The sequence below is a fragment of the Rana temporaria genome, chromosome 2 (assembly GCF_905171775.1).
Source record: "Rana temporaria chromosome 2, aRanTem1.1, whole genome shotgun sequence".
NCBI classification, from domain to species: Eukaryota; Metazoa; Chordata; class Amphibia; order Anura; family Ranidae; genus Rana; species Rana temporaria.
In genome coordinates, this window is record NC_053490.1 from 310527278 (window position 1) to 310544746 (window position 17469).

General features: G+C 45.5%; 1 protein-coding gene across 3 annotated transcripts in view; it reads right to left on the minus strand.

The window, feature by feature from the left end:
• The window catches only part of LOC120927004 (zinc finger protein 22-like), a 43234-nt gene extending 26115 nt beyond the window's left edge, over window positions 1–17119 (minus strand). The window contains exons 1-2 of one of the 3 annotated variants that reach the window (XM_040337380.1): window positions 16955–17119; window positions 1840–1922 (exon numbers count right to left, since the gene is read on the minus strand). In XM_040337380.1, the coding sequence (XP_040193314.1) occupies window positions 1840–1914 (75 nt within the window). In that variant the 5' untranslated portion in view covers window positions 1915–1922; window positions 16955–17119. The other 2 variants (XM_040337379.1, XM_040337382.1) reach the window with 2 other exon arrangements.
• Between the last annotated feature and the right edge of the window lie 350 nt (window positions 17120–17469).

The following is a 17469-nucleotide window of genomic DNA, read 5'->3' on the forward strand; positions in this document are numbered from 1 at the left end:
GAGTCCCAGAGCTGTTGCTCTCGTGCACATGGCTGGATCGAGATGAGGCCCAGGTAAGTATTAGGGGGAGCTGCTGCATACAGAAGGTTTTTCATCTTCATGCACAGAATGCCTGAAGGGTAAAAATCCTTCTGCCATTAGAACCAATTTAAATGATTTTAGTTTTAAAGGACCAGAACACCTGCATCCAGGCAGACCACATGGAATTATGCTGGATCCGGTTGTCAACCACGGATATTTTGTACTACTGATACATACCACTTACTGGATGTTACCAGAATATGACTAGCCTTGGCAGGTATGGTTAGAATCCTGGTTAAGTTAATACAAAATGTAAAAACTCCTTGTTCATGTGACAACCCTAACACTTTCTACCAGATAAGGAGCGTGCAATAAGATTCCATGTCCACCAGTGTTAGTTTTGATGTCAAATTTTACTTTCGTTTTAGTCATAGTCTTTTGACTAAAATGCCATTTTAGTTTTAGTTGCATTTTAGTCATCTGAATTGTTTTAGTCGTATTTAGTTAACTCAAAATCTCCAGTACATTTTAGTCGACTAATATCTAATGGGTTTAGTTAAAGTGGTTGTAAAGGCAGAAGGTTTTTTTATATCTTAATGCACTCTATGCATTAAGATAAAAAAACTTTTGTGTTTCAGCAGTGTCTCGGCTGCCTGGGACTCCCTTCCTCATTGGCCGAGACAGCAGAGTGGCGCCATTGGCTCCCGCTGCTGTCAAAGTCAGTCAGACAATGAGAAGATAAAGGGGGTGGGCCAGGCCACGGCTTTGTGTCTGAATGGACACAGGGAGCTGTGGATCGGCTTGGGTGCCCCCCCTAACAAGCTGCTTGCTGTGGGGGCACTTAACAGGAGGGAGGGGCCAGGAGCACCAAAGAGGGACCAGAGAAGAGGAGTATCTGGGCTGCTCTGTGCAAAACCACTGCACATAGCAGGCAAGTATGACATGTTTGTTATTTTCAACTAGAGACTTTAGTATCACTTTAAATTGCCTTATAGATGCATTATTTAAGCGTTTCTTTAGAATTGCCAAACTCATTATATACTCCTGGAGTAAAAAAATTGAATAACGTGTTATTATTTATGGTATTAGGATTTGATCATGCAGTACAGACACAGATTTAGCTGTTGTGATATATAATGTCTTCATAAATAAAGTTATACGTTTCATAAACAAAAATATGTTTTTTTGACAAACAGAAGTACAACCTTTAAAATATATATTTAAAAAATTATTAAAATTGCAATGGCTGTAATATTTTAGTAGACTAAAATAGTGTTAATTCCGTTGACGAACATAACACTGATGTCCACACTTAATTTATTAGACCAACATACAAAGTCCAATTACATTGGAATCAAGAGCACAAAATAAGTGCATTTTGAGATTTTAAAGGACTACATTTTAGTACATAGAAATGCATAATAACGTAAAAGTAAAACATATAAATAATATCTAAGATCAATGATCCACACTCCAGGGCCCGGAAGTATCCTGTCATTTTTACAATCGGCACCTAAGCTGTGTTGAGACTATGCTTTAAAATGACTGGAAGTGCCACTTGAATATTTAAAGCATCAAGAAAAAGTATATCTAAAATTGCTGCCTGCTTGAACTGTGTCTATATGGGAAATCGATCCAATTCCACTTATATACAATTTCTAGTTTTGCATCTTCTGTAGCTACTCATGTATGTAACCCTAGCGTATATTTTTTATTATCACTTTTAGAAAATATAATTCTGAAGCATCACAACAAGGTTTCCTGTGTTAATGCACAAAAAAGATACAGAAATTACTCCACAAAAACTTTATCAATTACCTGCAAGGATGTATTTTCTGTGTCGTCTTCATCCATAGAATGACTGCTTTCAGCATCTGTCTCACACGCAGCCATTTGAAATGCTGGTTAAAAGAAAACATTTGGGGGGGGATTAAAAATTTACAATCCAACTGTCACAAAAGAAAAAACACCCCATTAGGATTATAATACTAATTTACTAACAGATATATCAGTCTGGATGTCACACCACTTTCACAAACTTAATCTAACCAAAACAAAACTTATAATTTTTCCTCCCCCAAGTTCCCCCTCCCTTGATCTCTGTCAAAACTTTACACCCATCAACACATGCCAGGGTCCTAGGTGTAATCCTAGACTCTGAACTGTCCTTTTAACCCCACGTCCAATCACTGTCCAAATCTTGCCGCCTCAACCTCTGCAACATCTTCAAAATATGCCCCTTTCTAACCAATGGCACAACAAAGCTCTTAATTCACTCCTTGGCCATCTCTTGCCTCGATTACTGCAACTCCCTGCTCATTGGCTTACCTCTACATAGTCTATCCCCCTTTCAGTCCATCATGAATGCTGCTGCCAGACTCATCCACCTTAAAAAACGCTCTGTATCTGCTACTCCTCTCTGTCAATCTCCCCACTGGCTTCCACTCACCCAACAAATTCAATTCAAAATACTAGCAATAAGTTACAAAACCATCCACAACTCTGCCCCCAGCTACATCACTGACCTAGTCTCAAAATACCACCCTAGTTGTTCTCTTCGTTCCTCTCACGACCTCCTGCTCTCTATCTCCCTTGTCACCACCAGGACTTTTCCCAAACTTCTTCAATCCTATGGAACTTGTTACCCCAATCTGTCCGATTATCTCCTACTCTATAAGCTTTTAGACGATTCCTGAAAACCCTTGTCTTTAGAGAAGCCTATCCTACCCACACCTAACAACTTTGTCTATTTTCTCCATTAACTCATCCCCGACAGTTATTACCTTTCGTTTCACTTGACCCCCCCCCCCCCTTCTAGAGTGTAAGCTCCAAGGAGCAGGGCCCTCTAATTCCTCCTGTATTGTAAATTTACTGTCTGCCCTCGTGTTGTTAGGCGCTCTGCAAACTGTTGGCGCTATATAAATCCAGCTTTGGAGACCTGCTGTACAAAGCAGTCGGAGACTAGAGGAATGTTACACAAGTCTACTAGAGATCACAGTTATTACCTATTTACAAGTCAATACTTCTATTACTACAGACTGCTGGAGTCCAAGGGTCACATAGAAAGTATCAAAGAGATGCAAGTTGGGTACCAGGGAGTTACACAATGTTGAAATGTTTTTATTTTACTAATACAATGTATGTGAAGGTTCTTATTTATCTAGGTCATGGTATAGCCAGTGATCATCACATTGAAATGGAACTGTTCTGTAATGCTGAAGACATTATGAAGCCTGTCCCATCCATCCACTTCTTGAAGTTAAAGCGGTGGTTCACCCTTAAATGCAAGTTTCTAGCAAGAAATACAGCATAGTAGCGTGAGCTACAGTATGCCTTTATTTATTTTAAATGCGCCGTACTCACTGTTTAATCCCGGAGATAAGTTTCAGGCCCCCCGCGGGGAATGGGCGTTCCTAGTCAGAGGGGACAATGATTGACGGCCAGCTATTGTGCGTCACGCCTCCCGAGTAGGACTCGGCTCTTCACAGCGCTTTACGGCGCCTGCGCACAGACATCGTAGCTGACTGCGCAGGCGCCGTGAAGAGCCACGTCCTATTTCGGCTATTTCCGTGAGGCGTGACGCGCCATAGCCGGCCGTCAATCATGTTCCCCTCTGACTAGGAACGCCTACTAGACTGAAACTTATCTCCGGGATATCACAGTGAGTACGGCGCAAAAAAATAAAACAAAGGCATACTGTAGCTCACGCTAGTATGCTAGATGGCATGTTACAGAATAAAAACAAAAAAAGGGGATGCAGCGCTAATAAGTGACGAATCAGCAATATAGGTGAGTAATTGGTGATGTTAGTAGAAAAAAATCAATAATAAAAATGATCATTCCAAAGAATAAACAATTTAAGGAATAAATAAGAGAAAATCACCACGCTGCAAATAGTCCAGAAGTTAATGAATGATTGCACTTAATTTTCTCTTAATTGTCCCACAAGTGAAAATGTGAAAAAAACTAAAAAAAGAAAAGATGACACGGAAAATCCATATAAAAAAGATCCATAAAGATTTCCAAGACGGTGAAGATAGGGTGATGAAAGATGAAATTCCACACTGCACCCGTGCTTATAAAATGCCTCCTTACCGCAATTAAAGACTGTATCTCACCAGTCTCATAAAGCCTATGGGAATTGAGGTATCCCACAACCCATCCACCTGGATGATCAGAGGGCTCAGCATAGGGTCCGAACGGAACCGTGGATAATGAAAGAGAAAGGGATTCTCATAGTGTATACCGTTTAAAATCACAATCGATATTTATTAAAAGTTGCACTTACACTTAACCCCCGTAGATGTCCTGTTGAGACGAAACGATCGTCGGGTTGCTGTGACGTCATCGCGTTTTCGCCCTGTACGCTAGCGGTGTGTGAGTCCTGGTAGCGAGGAAGCATCGTAGCATTGGAGCATCGGAGAAGGACTTTTTTCTATGACTGCTTGTTACTGCCTATTATACACTACTTAACTGTAAGTGCAACTTTTAATAAATATCGATTGTGATTTTAAACGGTATACACTATGAGAATCCCTTTCTCTTTCATTATCCACGGTTCCGTTCGGACCCTATGCTGAGCCCTCTGATCATCCAGGTGGATGGGTTGTGGGATACCTCAATTCCCATAGGCTTTATGAGACTGGTGAGATACAGTCTTTAATTGCGGTAAGGAGGCATTTTATAAGCACGGGTGCAGTGTGGAATTTCATCTTTCATCACCCTATCTTCACCGTCTTGGAAATCTTTATGGATCTTTTTTATATGGATTTTCCGTGTCATCTTTTCTTTTTTTAGTTTTTTTCACATTTTCACTTGTGGGACAATTAAGAGAAAATTAAGTGCAATCATTCATTAACTTCTGGACTATTTGCAGCGTGGTGATTTTCTCTTATTTATTCCTTAAATTGTTTATTCTTTGGAATGATCATTTTTATTATTGATTTTTTTCTACTAACATCACCAATTACTCACCTATATTGCTGATTCGTCACTTATTAGCGCTGCATCCCCTTTTTTTGTTTTTATGTTTGTAATATTGTGGTACACAATTTAATGCTAGCTGCTCTTCATTTATATAACTATTAATTTTTATTGTTACACCTTTTAATCACTCAATTAATTCAGCGCAGCGCCAACCTTAGGGTTTTTTGTTTTATGTTACAGAATAACACTCCTTCAATGTACATAAGTCACTGAAGAGCTGCAATTCTAGCTTCCAAACAGCACAGAAAGGACACATGTAGTACTGTGAGTAACCTCCACTTGATAGCATTAGTATAGTCCTGGCTCAATGTAAGGTGGGGGAACTTTGCCCTTCAGTACAGCCCTGTATTTGGGGGCTGCTGGAAAAATATGTAGGCACTTTAAACTTGACAGAGATGCTTTCAGTTTACAAGCAGTCCCCAAGTTACATTTGACTCTAGGGGTGCAACGGATCAAAAAACTCACAGTTCGGATCGTTCCTCGGATCAGGAGTCACGGATCGGATCATTTTTTGGATCGGCAAAAAAAAAAAATAGGATTTTTATAACAGCTTACCTGTAAAATCCTTTTCTTGAAGTACATCACGGGACACAGAGGAGCATAGTAATTACTATGTGGGTTATAGAGAGTACCTTCAGGTGTGGACACTGGCACGCCCTTAAGGCAAGAAGTTCCCTCCCCTATATAACCCCTCCCATACCGGGAGTGCCTCAGTTTTGTAGCAAGCAATAAGTGTCCCAAATACCCCAAAAAGAGGGGCGGGTGCTCTGTGTCCCGTGATGTACTTCAAGAAAAGGATTTTACAGGTAAGCTGTTATAAAAATCCTATTTTCTTTATCGTACATCACGGGACACAGAGGAGCATAGTAATTACTATGTGGGACGTCCTAAAGCAATGCTATGAGGGGAGGGAGACCCCAAGAAATAAGCCGGGCGGCATCAGACATGAGGAATCAAACTGCAGCCTGCAGCACACTGCGCCCAAAGGCGCTCTCCTCATTCTTTCTTATGTCCAATTGATAAAACTTAGTGAAAGTATGGACAGACGACCATGTCGCGGCCTTGCAGACTTGAGCCATTGAGGCTTGATGATGCACTGCCCAGGAAGTACCCACCGCTCTAGTGGAATGTGCTTTAACCTTAAACGGGGGAACCTTTCCCCTCAAGCCATAGGCTTGAGTAATGACCTGCCGAATCCATTTGGAGATAGTGGACTTCGACGCTGCCTGCCCACATCTGGGACCTTCTGGCAGGATAAACAATGTATCAGTTTTCCGGACCTGAGCAGTAGCCTTAAGATAGATCTTAACTGCTCTTAATACGTCTAGCGTATGTAAAGACTTCTCCCTTGCAGAACTAGGTTCTGAGAAAAAAGACGGGAGAACAAGATCCTGATTCAAATGAAATTTTGAAACAACTTTAGGTAGGAAAGCCGGGTGGGGCCGTAGGACCACTCTATCCTTATGGAATATAAGGTACGGTTCTTTATAGACAAGGCCGCCAACTCCGAAACCCTCCTGGCGGAGGTTATGGCTACCAAAAATATCACCTTCCTGGTCAGAAGGACCAAAGGAATATGAGCCAAGGGCTCAAATGGTTGTTTCTGTAAGACAGAAAGGACCAGATTCAGATCCCACGGACACAAGGGAATCTTGACTGGTGGACTAAGCCGGATCACACCTTGCAAAAAGGTTTTAATCAGGGAATGTGTAGCTAGTGGCCTTTGGAAAAAAATCGATAAAGGCCGAGATCTGGCCTTTAATGGTGCTTAGGGCCAACTTCATGTCTGCCCCTAACTGCAGAAACTCCAGAATTCTGCCAATGAGATACCTCCGGGGATGCCAACCCCTGGTCTCGCACCAGGCCACATAAGATTTCCAAACTCGGTAATAGATAAGTCTGGATGCCGGTTTTCTGGCATTAATCAAAGTAGATGCCACTGCATTAGAGAGACCCCTTTTCTTTAAGATATGGGACTCAATAGCCAAACCGTCAAATTGAGAGACGGTAAGGAAGGATGGAATATTGGCCCCTGGGACAATAGGTCCGGCCGAAGCGGAAGGGACCACGGTTGCCCCACGGACATCCTTACAATGTCCGCGAACCAGGCCCTTCTGGGCCACGCTGGAGCCACCAGAATCACTGGTCTTCCTTCCGACTTTACCCTGCCAAGAAGACGGGGTAATAATTGCAGCGGAGGAAACGCATGCATTAGGGAGAACTGGTCCCATGGGAACACCAGTGCATCCGTGCTGTAAGCAAGTGGATCCCTTGTACGGGACAGAAAGTTGCCCACCTTTGCATTGAACCTCGATGCAAAGAGATCGACATCTGGTGTTCCCCACCTCTGACAAATGCTCTGGAAGATGTCGGGGTGAAGAGTCCATTCCCCTGGAAGCACCTGTTGGCGGCTTAGATAGTCTGCTTGCCAATTGTCTATTCCCGGAATGAACACTGCAGATATGCATGGGACATATTTCTCTGCCCAGGTCAGGATTCGATTCACCTCTTTTTGGGCTGCACGACTTCTTGTGCCCCCCTGGTGATTTATGTATGCCACGGCAGTGACATTGTCTGATTGAACCCTGACCGGAAGACCCTTCAACCTGTCTGACCAAGCTGACAGGGCTAGATAGACTGCTCGAATTTCCAGCAGATTTATGGGTAGAGACCTCTCGGAGGCTGACCATTTCCCCTGGAGAGACAAACCTCCCAGGACTGCACCCCAGCCTAGCAGACTGGCGTCCGTGGTCACAACCTGCCATGTCACGGGAACAAAGGACTTCCCCTTTAGCAGGTTCCGGGGAACCAGCCACCAACAAAGGCTCTGCCGGACTGACCGGGAGAGAGACATAGGGAGATCCAAGGCTTGAACCTTTTTGTTCCAAGCGGACAGAATGGCATGTTGAAGCTCCCTTGAGTGGAACTGCGCAAATGGAACGGCCTCGAACGAGGCTACCATCTTTCCCAGTAACCTCATACAGAGGCGAATGGGAGGCTGACGCTTTGCTTTGACTAGTTGAACTAGTTCTCTTAAAGCCTTGAACTTCCTTTGGGGCAGGAAGACCCTTTTTAGCTTTGTGTCTATGAGTAGACCCAAATATTCGAGCCTTTGCACAGGCATTAAGGCTGACTTGTCCAGGTTGAGAACCCAACCCATGGATTCCAGAAATTTTACGGTTCTGTGTACCGCTGAGTTTAGATCGGCCACTGACCGGTCTACTACCAATAGGTCGTCTAGATAGGCTACTATGGATATGACTTGAGACCTTAGATAGGCTAACAGTGGAGCCAATACTTTCGTGAAAACACGAGGAACGGTGGCCAGACCAAAAGGTAAGGCCACGAATTGGAAGTGGCGCTGATTTACCGCGAAGCGAAGCAGCTTCTGATGGTCGAGAAAGATAGGAACGTGCAAGTATGCGTCCTTTATATCGATGGACGCTAGTAGTTCCCCTCCTTGCAGGGAGGCCACCACTGACCTGATCGATTCCATCCGGAATGATTGGACCTTTAGGAACTTGTTTAAGGCCTTGAGGTCCAGGATGGGTCTTACATCCCCGTTTGGTTTGGGGACGGTGAAGAGATTGGAATAAAACCCCAAAAATTGAGTGAGGGACTGGACCAACAATTTTTCGGATTGCGACGCCGAAAAGGGTTCTCCCAAAGTGGAATCCTCAGAGTCCACTACTTCCAGCTGACCTTCTGCCAGATCTCCAGAGGGTAAATCAACCTCTTCTGAGGATGCATGCCCCAAATCGAGGGACTCCTCAGAGGGAGAGGGGGACCTTGTGCGTTTTTCCCTTGAGAGAGAGGATGCAATCAAGGTCGCTAATCTCTGCTCCAGACCCCCGATAGCTGAGGCCAGAGCCTCCTGTGTCACAAAAACTGGAGCAGGTGGGACAAGGGCAGAACAGGCATCTGACAGCCCTGATGGTTCACCCTGGGCCTCCTTCAATTTTTCAGGAGAGGAAGCAGCCGCAGGAGCATGCCCGAGATCCTCTGAGCCAGATGGCGATCCCTTTGCTTTTTTGCTTCTAGTCCCTGAGCCTTTAGCCATGATAAAGCTGAGGTACTCACAATAGTTGCAACTACTTGCGAACCTATAGACCAGCACTGACGCTGCTATTTGATGGTTGGCAAGGTGCAGAGCCCACTATGCGCCTTAAGCAGATGTCACTGTCCACCACCAGTACTAAATACTGAAAGTATGTGCACAAGATCTCTGTGTCCACCGTCAGCCAGAACCAGTTAGGTGGACTGGAGCATATAAGGACTAGGTGTAATCACCTGACCTGCTCTGTCCTGTAATCTCAAGCCTCATAGAGAACAGCTGAGATAGACCCCCTGCGCGCATGCGCGCGCCGCTGTTAGGCGTGCACCACGAGGCTACGCGCGCACATGTCGTCACACGCATCTCACGGAGCACGCCGCGCACATTCGTGCGCACCGAAGCAGCGTACAAAAAATTCATTTGTGCGCGCGCGTGCGCCTAAGACACATCAATGTCGCGCGCGCGCATGACGCTACGCGCTCATGCATGAGGATGGAACACCACAGCTCCATGTGAGGACTAGGTAAGCCAAGTGAAGCCAAACATTTTGGACAACTTTTTTCTGCTTTTAACCTGCACAGGAGGGGCTAACTACCTGACTAGAGATACCCCTCCTCCCCACAACACACAGGACCATATAGGAGAAGCACAGACAGATAGCTTTAGGCAAACATAATGGCTCAAATAAAGGAAGGTTACTCCTAGGACCAAGTCCTGAAGCACCTTCACTTACCTGATCCAACGCTGCAGGACTCTGCATAACAGACAGTCCAATCTTCACCCATCACGGAGAGCAGCGTCTATAGACCTTCAGGGACCGGGGTCCATGGACAGGAACACCACACCCCTGGACCCATATCGCACCCTGTCAGTAAACTTTTGGTATTAGGAAATTGACCAAAGTACTGAATAACCAGGATCCAGCTCTCAAAGAGAAGCATTACAGGCCAAACCCCGTTCTTCTTAACCGGGGCCCGGGTACCGTCCACTTTGGCTCAGAAGCACTTTGGACGGATCCGGATTTCATGGAGGCTTTTTACATCCAATATGGATCCCTCCAGTGGAGCTCCTTGGAGCACATGTTCACTCGTGACCAACACCTTAGACACTGGCAAAAAACTGAGGCACTCCCGGTATGGGAGGGGTTATATAGGGGAGGGAACTTCTTGCCTTAAGGGCGTGCCAGTGTCCACACCTGAAGGTACTCTCTATAACCCACATAGTAATTACTATGCTCCTCTGTGTCCCGTGATGTACGATAAAGAAAAAAAAATCTCCCCCACTGTAATATCCACATCTCCCCCCCCCCCCCACCAACTATAGTACCCCCTCGGTGCAGACACCCCCCCTCCTCTTAGTACAGAGACTCCCCCTCCTCTCAGTACAGTGACCCCCCCTCCTCTCAGTACAGTGACCCCCCCTTCTCAGGACAGTGACCCCCCCTTCTCAGGACAGTGACCCCCCCCAGCTAGTACCGACAGACGAGCGGCGTGTCCCACGAGTGCGGGCTCCTCCTCTGTGGGTGTAAACAGAGGAGGGCCGCTGCCGGGTGTACCAAGATGGGGTGTTCCGGAGCTAGGCCGAAGCCACGGTCTTTCCTAATGTTACGGCTGCGGCTCCGGAGCTAGGCCGAAGCCGCGGCCTTTCCTAGCGTTATGGTCGGGGCTCCGGAGGTAGGCCGAAGCCGCGGCCATAACATTAGGAAAAGCTGCGGCTTCGGCCTAGCTCCGGAGCCGCCGCCGTAACATTAGGAAAGGCCGCGGCTTCGGCCTAGCTCTGGAGCCGTGGCAATCCGAGGATCACAGTGTGTTCCGATCCGAAGGGGGTGACCCGTTCGGATCACGGAACAACTGTGATCCGTTGCACCCCTATTTGACTCATACTTACAATCGGAGGGAGACAACAGGAAGTGAGAGGAAATCTACCCCTAGGAAGGGAAATTCACGCCTGTAAGAGTTAACATGGGACAAATATGTCTCCACTGAAACTTTATCACTAATCCTTGTCTCCACTAATCCTTGGGGCCGAAAATGCACTAGATGAAACCCGAAAATTACAGTTTTAAATATTTATATTTTTTATAAATAATTGTATTATTATTTGACATTCTAACAACTTGCCTATCCAGCTATGGACATATGACGGCCGCAGGAACCCTCATATGACATCCTCCTCTTCCTGGGCCTCTAGGGGGCATGCGTGCCACCGCGTCACTCGGAAGCCGTTGCACATGCCCGACAGCCACCATGTCCGCCGGGCACCTGCGATTGCCTGTCACACAGCAGGGACATGGATCTGTGTGTGTAAACACACAGATCCACGTCCTGTCAGGTGAGAGGAGACCGATGGTGTGTTCCCAGTACAGAGGAACACCAATCACCTGGTGAATCCCCTCCCTCTACAGTTATATATATATAAAAAATTAAATAAATAAACTAGTAGAAACAGAACGATTATTACAAAGCTCAATTAGAAAAAACCCTTGGAAATCCAAGGGTGGTCAGGTGAGGTCAGCAGGAGATTGACATCCGATCACAAGACCGGTAAGTGAAAATCATGAAAAGCTAGATTAGCATGCCAATGATCTCGCAGGACCATGAGTGAAAACATGAAACATTAAACAGTGACATTCAAAATGGCTTCTAACTTTTTTAGCTGGCTCCTAGATTCAAACTAATTTTGTCAAACCCTGTATTATAGCAAAAAGTTAAAAAATATATATATTTTTTTTTCAAAGTTGACAGTCTTTTTTTGTTCATAGCGCAAAAAGTAAAAACCACAGAGGTGATCAAATACCACCAAAAGAAAGCTCTATTTGTGGAAAAAAACAACATACATTTTATTTGGGTAGACCGTTGCACGGCCGCGCAATTGTCAGTTAAAAATATGCAGTGCCGTATCACAAAAAATGGCCTGGTCAAGGGTGTAAATCCTCTCCAGGCTGAACTGGTTAATATCATCAATTTAAAGTAAATCAATGCCGCCCCACCAAAGTCCATTAGATGCAGCCTCACCAGTGCACGGATCAGAGCGGCGATCTCTCGCTGTGTCACTGAGCTGGATTTGAATTTCCCTGGGCTGCAGTAACAATGTCTCGCCTCCTGTGATACTTCAGGGAGGTGGGAGGAGGAGAGGACTCTGAACCACCAGGATGACACCCCGCAATGTGCAGGACCCAGGGCGGACCATGCCCCCTTTTCAACGCCATTATCACCACCTTTTCTTCTTTTGGTTGAATGAAAAACAGTGTTTTCAGCGGATATGTTTCGGCGGCTGAAATTTCGGTGCACCTCTAGTGGTAACCCTTCCCTATACTATGCAAAAAAATATATATTTTTTTTTTTTGGGCTGGAGTTACACTTAAAAAAAAATATATATTAAATTATCTGTTCCAACTTACGTACAATTTCAACTGAAGAACAAACCTACAGAACCTTGTTTGTAACTGGGGGACTTCCTGTACCAAAACCAAACAGGTCCTAGTGGCTATTGCACTTTGAATTGTATGTCTATTGTTAAGATTTCCCATTGTTTAATGTCTTGGTGAGCACCTGTCATCACTGGGAGCACCTGTCCTAGTGAGGACAAAGACAGCAAAAAAATAAAAATAAACAGAAAAAAAAATTGCTGTAGATAACATGCACCACTCTCAGAATTTGTTCAATACTATAAAAACGTACTTTGTCATAAAGAATACAAAAAAATATGAAGACTGCAGTATGACTATTCAGGCTCGGTTCTTACTTGTGTGATGCGGGAACCAGCGCGATTCCTGTGTGGGTTCCCACAATCACACCTGAATCGCCGGCGGTTCACACTGACATCTGTGAACCCCATGCGGGTGTCAACGTAACATTAATGACGCCCACAGATCGGTACGCAGATCACAGTGCGATCCAAGTGCAAACCAAAAAGAGGGTCCTGCATCATTTTGGTGTGAATGCAGTTTGTATGGCTGACTTTGCATCCACAGACATGTGATCTGCACAGCAATGTGGTGCGAACACAGCCTGCAGTTTATGAGTGAGTGAGTGAGAAACTTGTAAAGCGCAACACATGCGAACTGAATCGCCTCTGGGCGCTGTATCCATTTCATGGGTAAGGAACCCCTTGACCTCAGAAGAGATGGGTTTTAATCTTTTTCCTGAAGGCCAAGTGGTCCGACTCCAGTCGGATGGTGGTTGGTAGTGCATTCCACAGGCGAGGTCCCTGGACTGCAAATCTTCGATCTCCTTTTGACTTGTATCTGGTTTTGGGTATTTGGAGCAAGTTTTGATCGGTTGATCGCAGAATGCGATTGGGGTTATGGGCTTTTATTTTTTCGCATAGATATTGGGGGGCGTTTCCTTGAATACACTTATGTATTAGGCAGAGTGCCTTGAAAGTGATTCTGTCTTTTACTGGCAACCAATGAAGGGATCTCAGTGAAGGTGAGATCGATTCCCATGTTTTTTTTCTGGTCACTGGTCGAGTGGCCGTATTTTGAACGACTTGCAGACGAGTGATTTGGTATTTGGGGAGTCCTAGATAGAGGGTATTTGCGTAGTCGAGTCTGGAATTGATTATTGTTCCCACCACGACTGCAATGTCCTCTTTCGGGATAAAGGGCGTGAGTCTGCCTAGTAGGCGCAGCAGATGGTGCGATCCGCTGACTACTGACCCTATTTGTGCATCCATTGTCATGTAGGTAGCGAAAATGACTCCGAGACTTTTGACTTTGATGCTATACACTGGTTGCTCTGACCTGGGCCATTGTTTACATATTTACTCCCATGTTCTGGTTTTGAAGTCACAATTGATTATTACGTGCTCTGAAACCATCCATTATCCACTGTCAGAAAAATCAATATTGTTCTGATGAGATTTAAAGGGGCTGTAAAGCTTTGTGTTTTTTCACCTTAATGCATCCTATTCATTAAGGTGAAAAAACACCTTGTACTCTCGGGCCCCCCGTTTTACTTACCTAAGCCACAAAACTTTGTGGGCTCGTTCCCGCAGCTTGAGGCGGCTTGTCATTGGATATTGATAGCAGCGCAGCCATTGGCTGCGGCTGCTGTCAATCAAATCAATGACGGAGCACACAGGGGGCTGGGCCGAGTTATACAGTTGGTGGCTATACCCGCCCGCTGTATCACAGGAAAAGGGGGTTAGCTCTTGCAGGGAGGAGCCAAGGCAGCCGCCGAGGGAAACCAGAAGACCAGGGTCAAGGCCACTGTGTGCAAAACTAACTGCACAATGGAGATAAGTATGACATGTTTGTTATTTAAAAATATAATATATATATATATATATATATATATATATATATATATATATATACACACACCTTTACAACCCCTTTAAGTAAGAATTACTGCTCTCATTCTGACGTTTGCAGCGATACCCAACATGTGTGATGCGATGGCCGTTTACATTGCATGTAAGACTATTTTTTTTTCTCCCCTATTACTCTTTTTATTTATTTTTTAGACTGTCTCTCGAATTCTTTTTTTTTATCACTTTTATTGCTAGAACAAGGGATGAACAACGCCCCTTGTGACAGCATAGGCCGTGACAGGTCCTCTTTACTGACAGATCTGGGGTCTATTAGACCCCAGATCTCTCCTTCACCCTCCAAAAGTACAGGTGTTGAACACAAGGCCTGCGGGCCGAATCCAGCCCTCCTGGCTATTTCATGTGGCCCTCGCACCTCTCCTGCAGCTGCAGGAGAGCTCCAGCCCTCCTCTAGTCCTCCTCCAGACCCTTACTTTCTGCTTTCAAGCAATGCACCCAGCTTCTTCCCAGCAGCAGCATAAGGAAAGGGGGTGCACTGTGATGTAAGAGAGAGTGGGGAACTCAACTTCTGATGGTGGGGGGCTCTTGACATTAATGTAAGGGGAGGGGATGCACTGGACATCTAATCTTACAGATACAACCGGCCCTTTTGAGGGCAATCATAATGCTGATGCGGCCCAAGATGAAATTGATTTTGACACCCTTGCTCCAAAGCATCAGATCAAATCAAGATCAGTCTGATCTGATGCTTGTACCAGCACGTAATGGCTTGTGTACAAGAGACTGAAACCGATTCCGGTTTTTGGCATCACATAGAGAGAGGAACGGCATCTGTGCCTCTCAGTAAGTGGTTAAACCTCATGCAAAAAGACTGACAGTCTACAGCTCCCTACTTTGAGAACTGAGCGTTCAGTGGTAATCGATTGCTCGGTTTTCAGTGTTAGAGGCGACGGGGGACTGATGCTGCATCAACCTAGGAAAGTATGATTTAAAGAAACCCCCCCCCCCCCCCCCATACTTTTTTATTAACATAAAATCTCTCCGTGCGCATGAGCCCCCCAATACTTATCTGCGCTCCTCTAGCTCCAGCAAGGTTGCAGTAGTGTCTCAGCTGCCCTAGACTCCCCTCACTGGCTGAGACAGAAGTGTGGCACCATTGGCGCCCTCTGCTGTCAAAGTCAGTCAGCCAATGAAGAGAAAAGGTGGGCAGGCCGGGCCACAGCTGTGTCTGAATGGACACACAGAACTGTGGCTCAGCTCGGGTGCCCCATAGCAAACTGCTTGATGTGGGGGCACTAAATAGGAGGGAGGGACCAGGAGCACCGAAGAGGGACCCGAGAAGAGGAGGATCATTCTGGGCTGCTCTGTGTAACACCATTACAAAGGGCAGGTAAGTATAACATGTGTGTTATTTTTAAAGCATAAAAAATATAAGTCTTTACAATAAGCCAGCCTTGATGGGCTTTTGTTTGCTTCAAATGGGTTTTGCGTTCCCACACAAGTCTATAGCAATGCAAATCCTGCAGGTCAAACGCAAGTCAGAAAGTAGGTCAACTGATAGATGTCACCCGCAATAAATTCTGAATGATGTCAGAATCATCTCTTGGGTCTCATGCACAGGGGTGCAGAGGCCCATATACGGCGATTGGAACATTTTGTGCATCGCTTCTGCGTGCAGTCAGCCCAATAGAGTCTATTAGGATGCAGCAACAGCATGAACACAGCCGCTCATCCAGAGTACATTTTTGACGCAGCTTTATTCCCGACAGGAAAAAGGCATTCAGGAGAACAGGGCAATCACCTAGCGTGCATGAGTCCTAACACAGTGCGCAAAAGGCCAGTTTACGTGCACCTTACCCGCACATGAACACACTGCCCTTGCTAGACACGCTTGGGCACTATTCATCTTTTAATGTCACCCCAAACACAGTGCGCTTGTAGCCAAACTGCTTGGTACGCAATACAGTGCGGCATGATTTGTAAAAGTAGCGCCTGCACTACTTTCTGTGCATTCAACAGCCCACTGAAGTGAATGGGCTGTAAAAAAAACAAAATACACAAAAAACACATGCGTTGTAGTGTGAAGCGGCCCTGAAGCTGGGATCACATCAGAGCGCTGCGCAGGCATTGCCGTAGATTACCTCATTCCTTTGAATGGCACCAAAGTTTACATGTCATGGTGTTTTTGTTTCTATCTCCTTTCGATGTGCACAATGCAGAGATAGCAGGTACCAGCTGGGTAGAATAGTGCATCCCTGTATATAGTGATCAGTAGTAGAAGAGAGTACATGACACACAATACACATTCTTATACATGGACAGAAGGCAGGATTCCAATGGCAGCCCATTCCCTCCAGCGTCCTCTGCCTCCCCCCTTCAGCCAGCACTGCCATAGAACATGAGCAGAGATTACACAGGACTCCTATGGGAGACCCCCAATAACTATGTGTCCTGTACACTCAGCTATCATTAGGCTGCCTGCACTGACAGCTCAGCTTGTGACTCTCTGCAGAGAATGTCGCCTGTATGGCCTGCCGAATTCCACCACACACACCGCTCTAAACCCCGTGGCGCCGCCCTACACACACCGACACAACATAAACACACACCCAACCGTACCGGGAGCCGCAATCTACCTCTTTTATAAGCAGAAAATTGGACCTGGCCGGAAGTACACCAACAATGGTGGGGATGAGACGGGCGCTCCAAGCCTCGGTTTCAGTCTGCCCAGGTGTAGGGGCTGCGACAGGGGCCTTGCAAGGGATGCTGGGGGGTGTAGTTCTATATAGAACGATAGTCTGTAGTAACAGCTACACACACAGAAAGCGCCTTGACTATTCCAAGCCTCGTTCTGGATAGCGGGCTTTACTGATAGCCAAGCCTCGTTCTGGATAACTTTTACTTCTTGCTATTGCTATCCACGTCTCTTTTTGGATTGCTAGGTTTCTAGACATCCAAGCCTCTTTCTAATTGGCTCTGTTCTCAAAGGAATTCCTGTTTGGTAAGAGTTAATATCAATTGTCATTGTGAAAATATCTATTTCTTATGGAATAAAAGACCAAAAGAGGAGCTTCAGGCGTGTTTGCAAAAAAATAAATACAATTAAAAGCAGCTATAAATACTCTAAGTGCTGA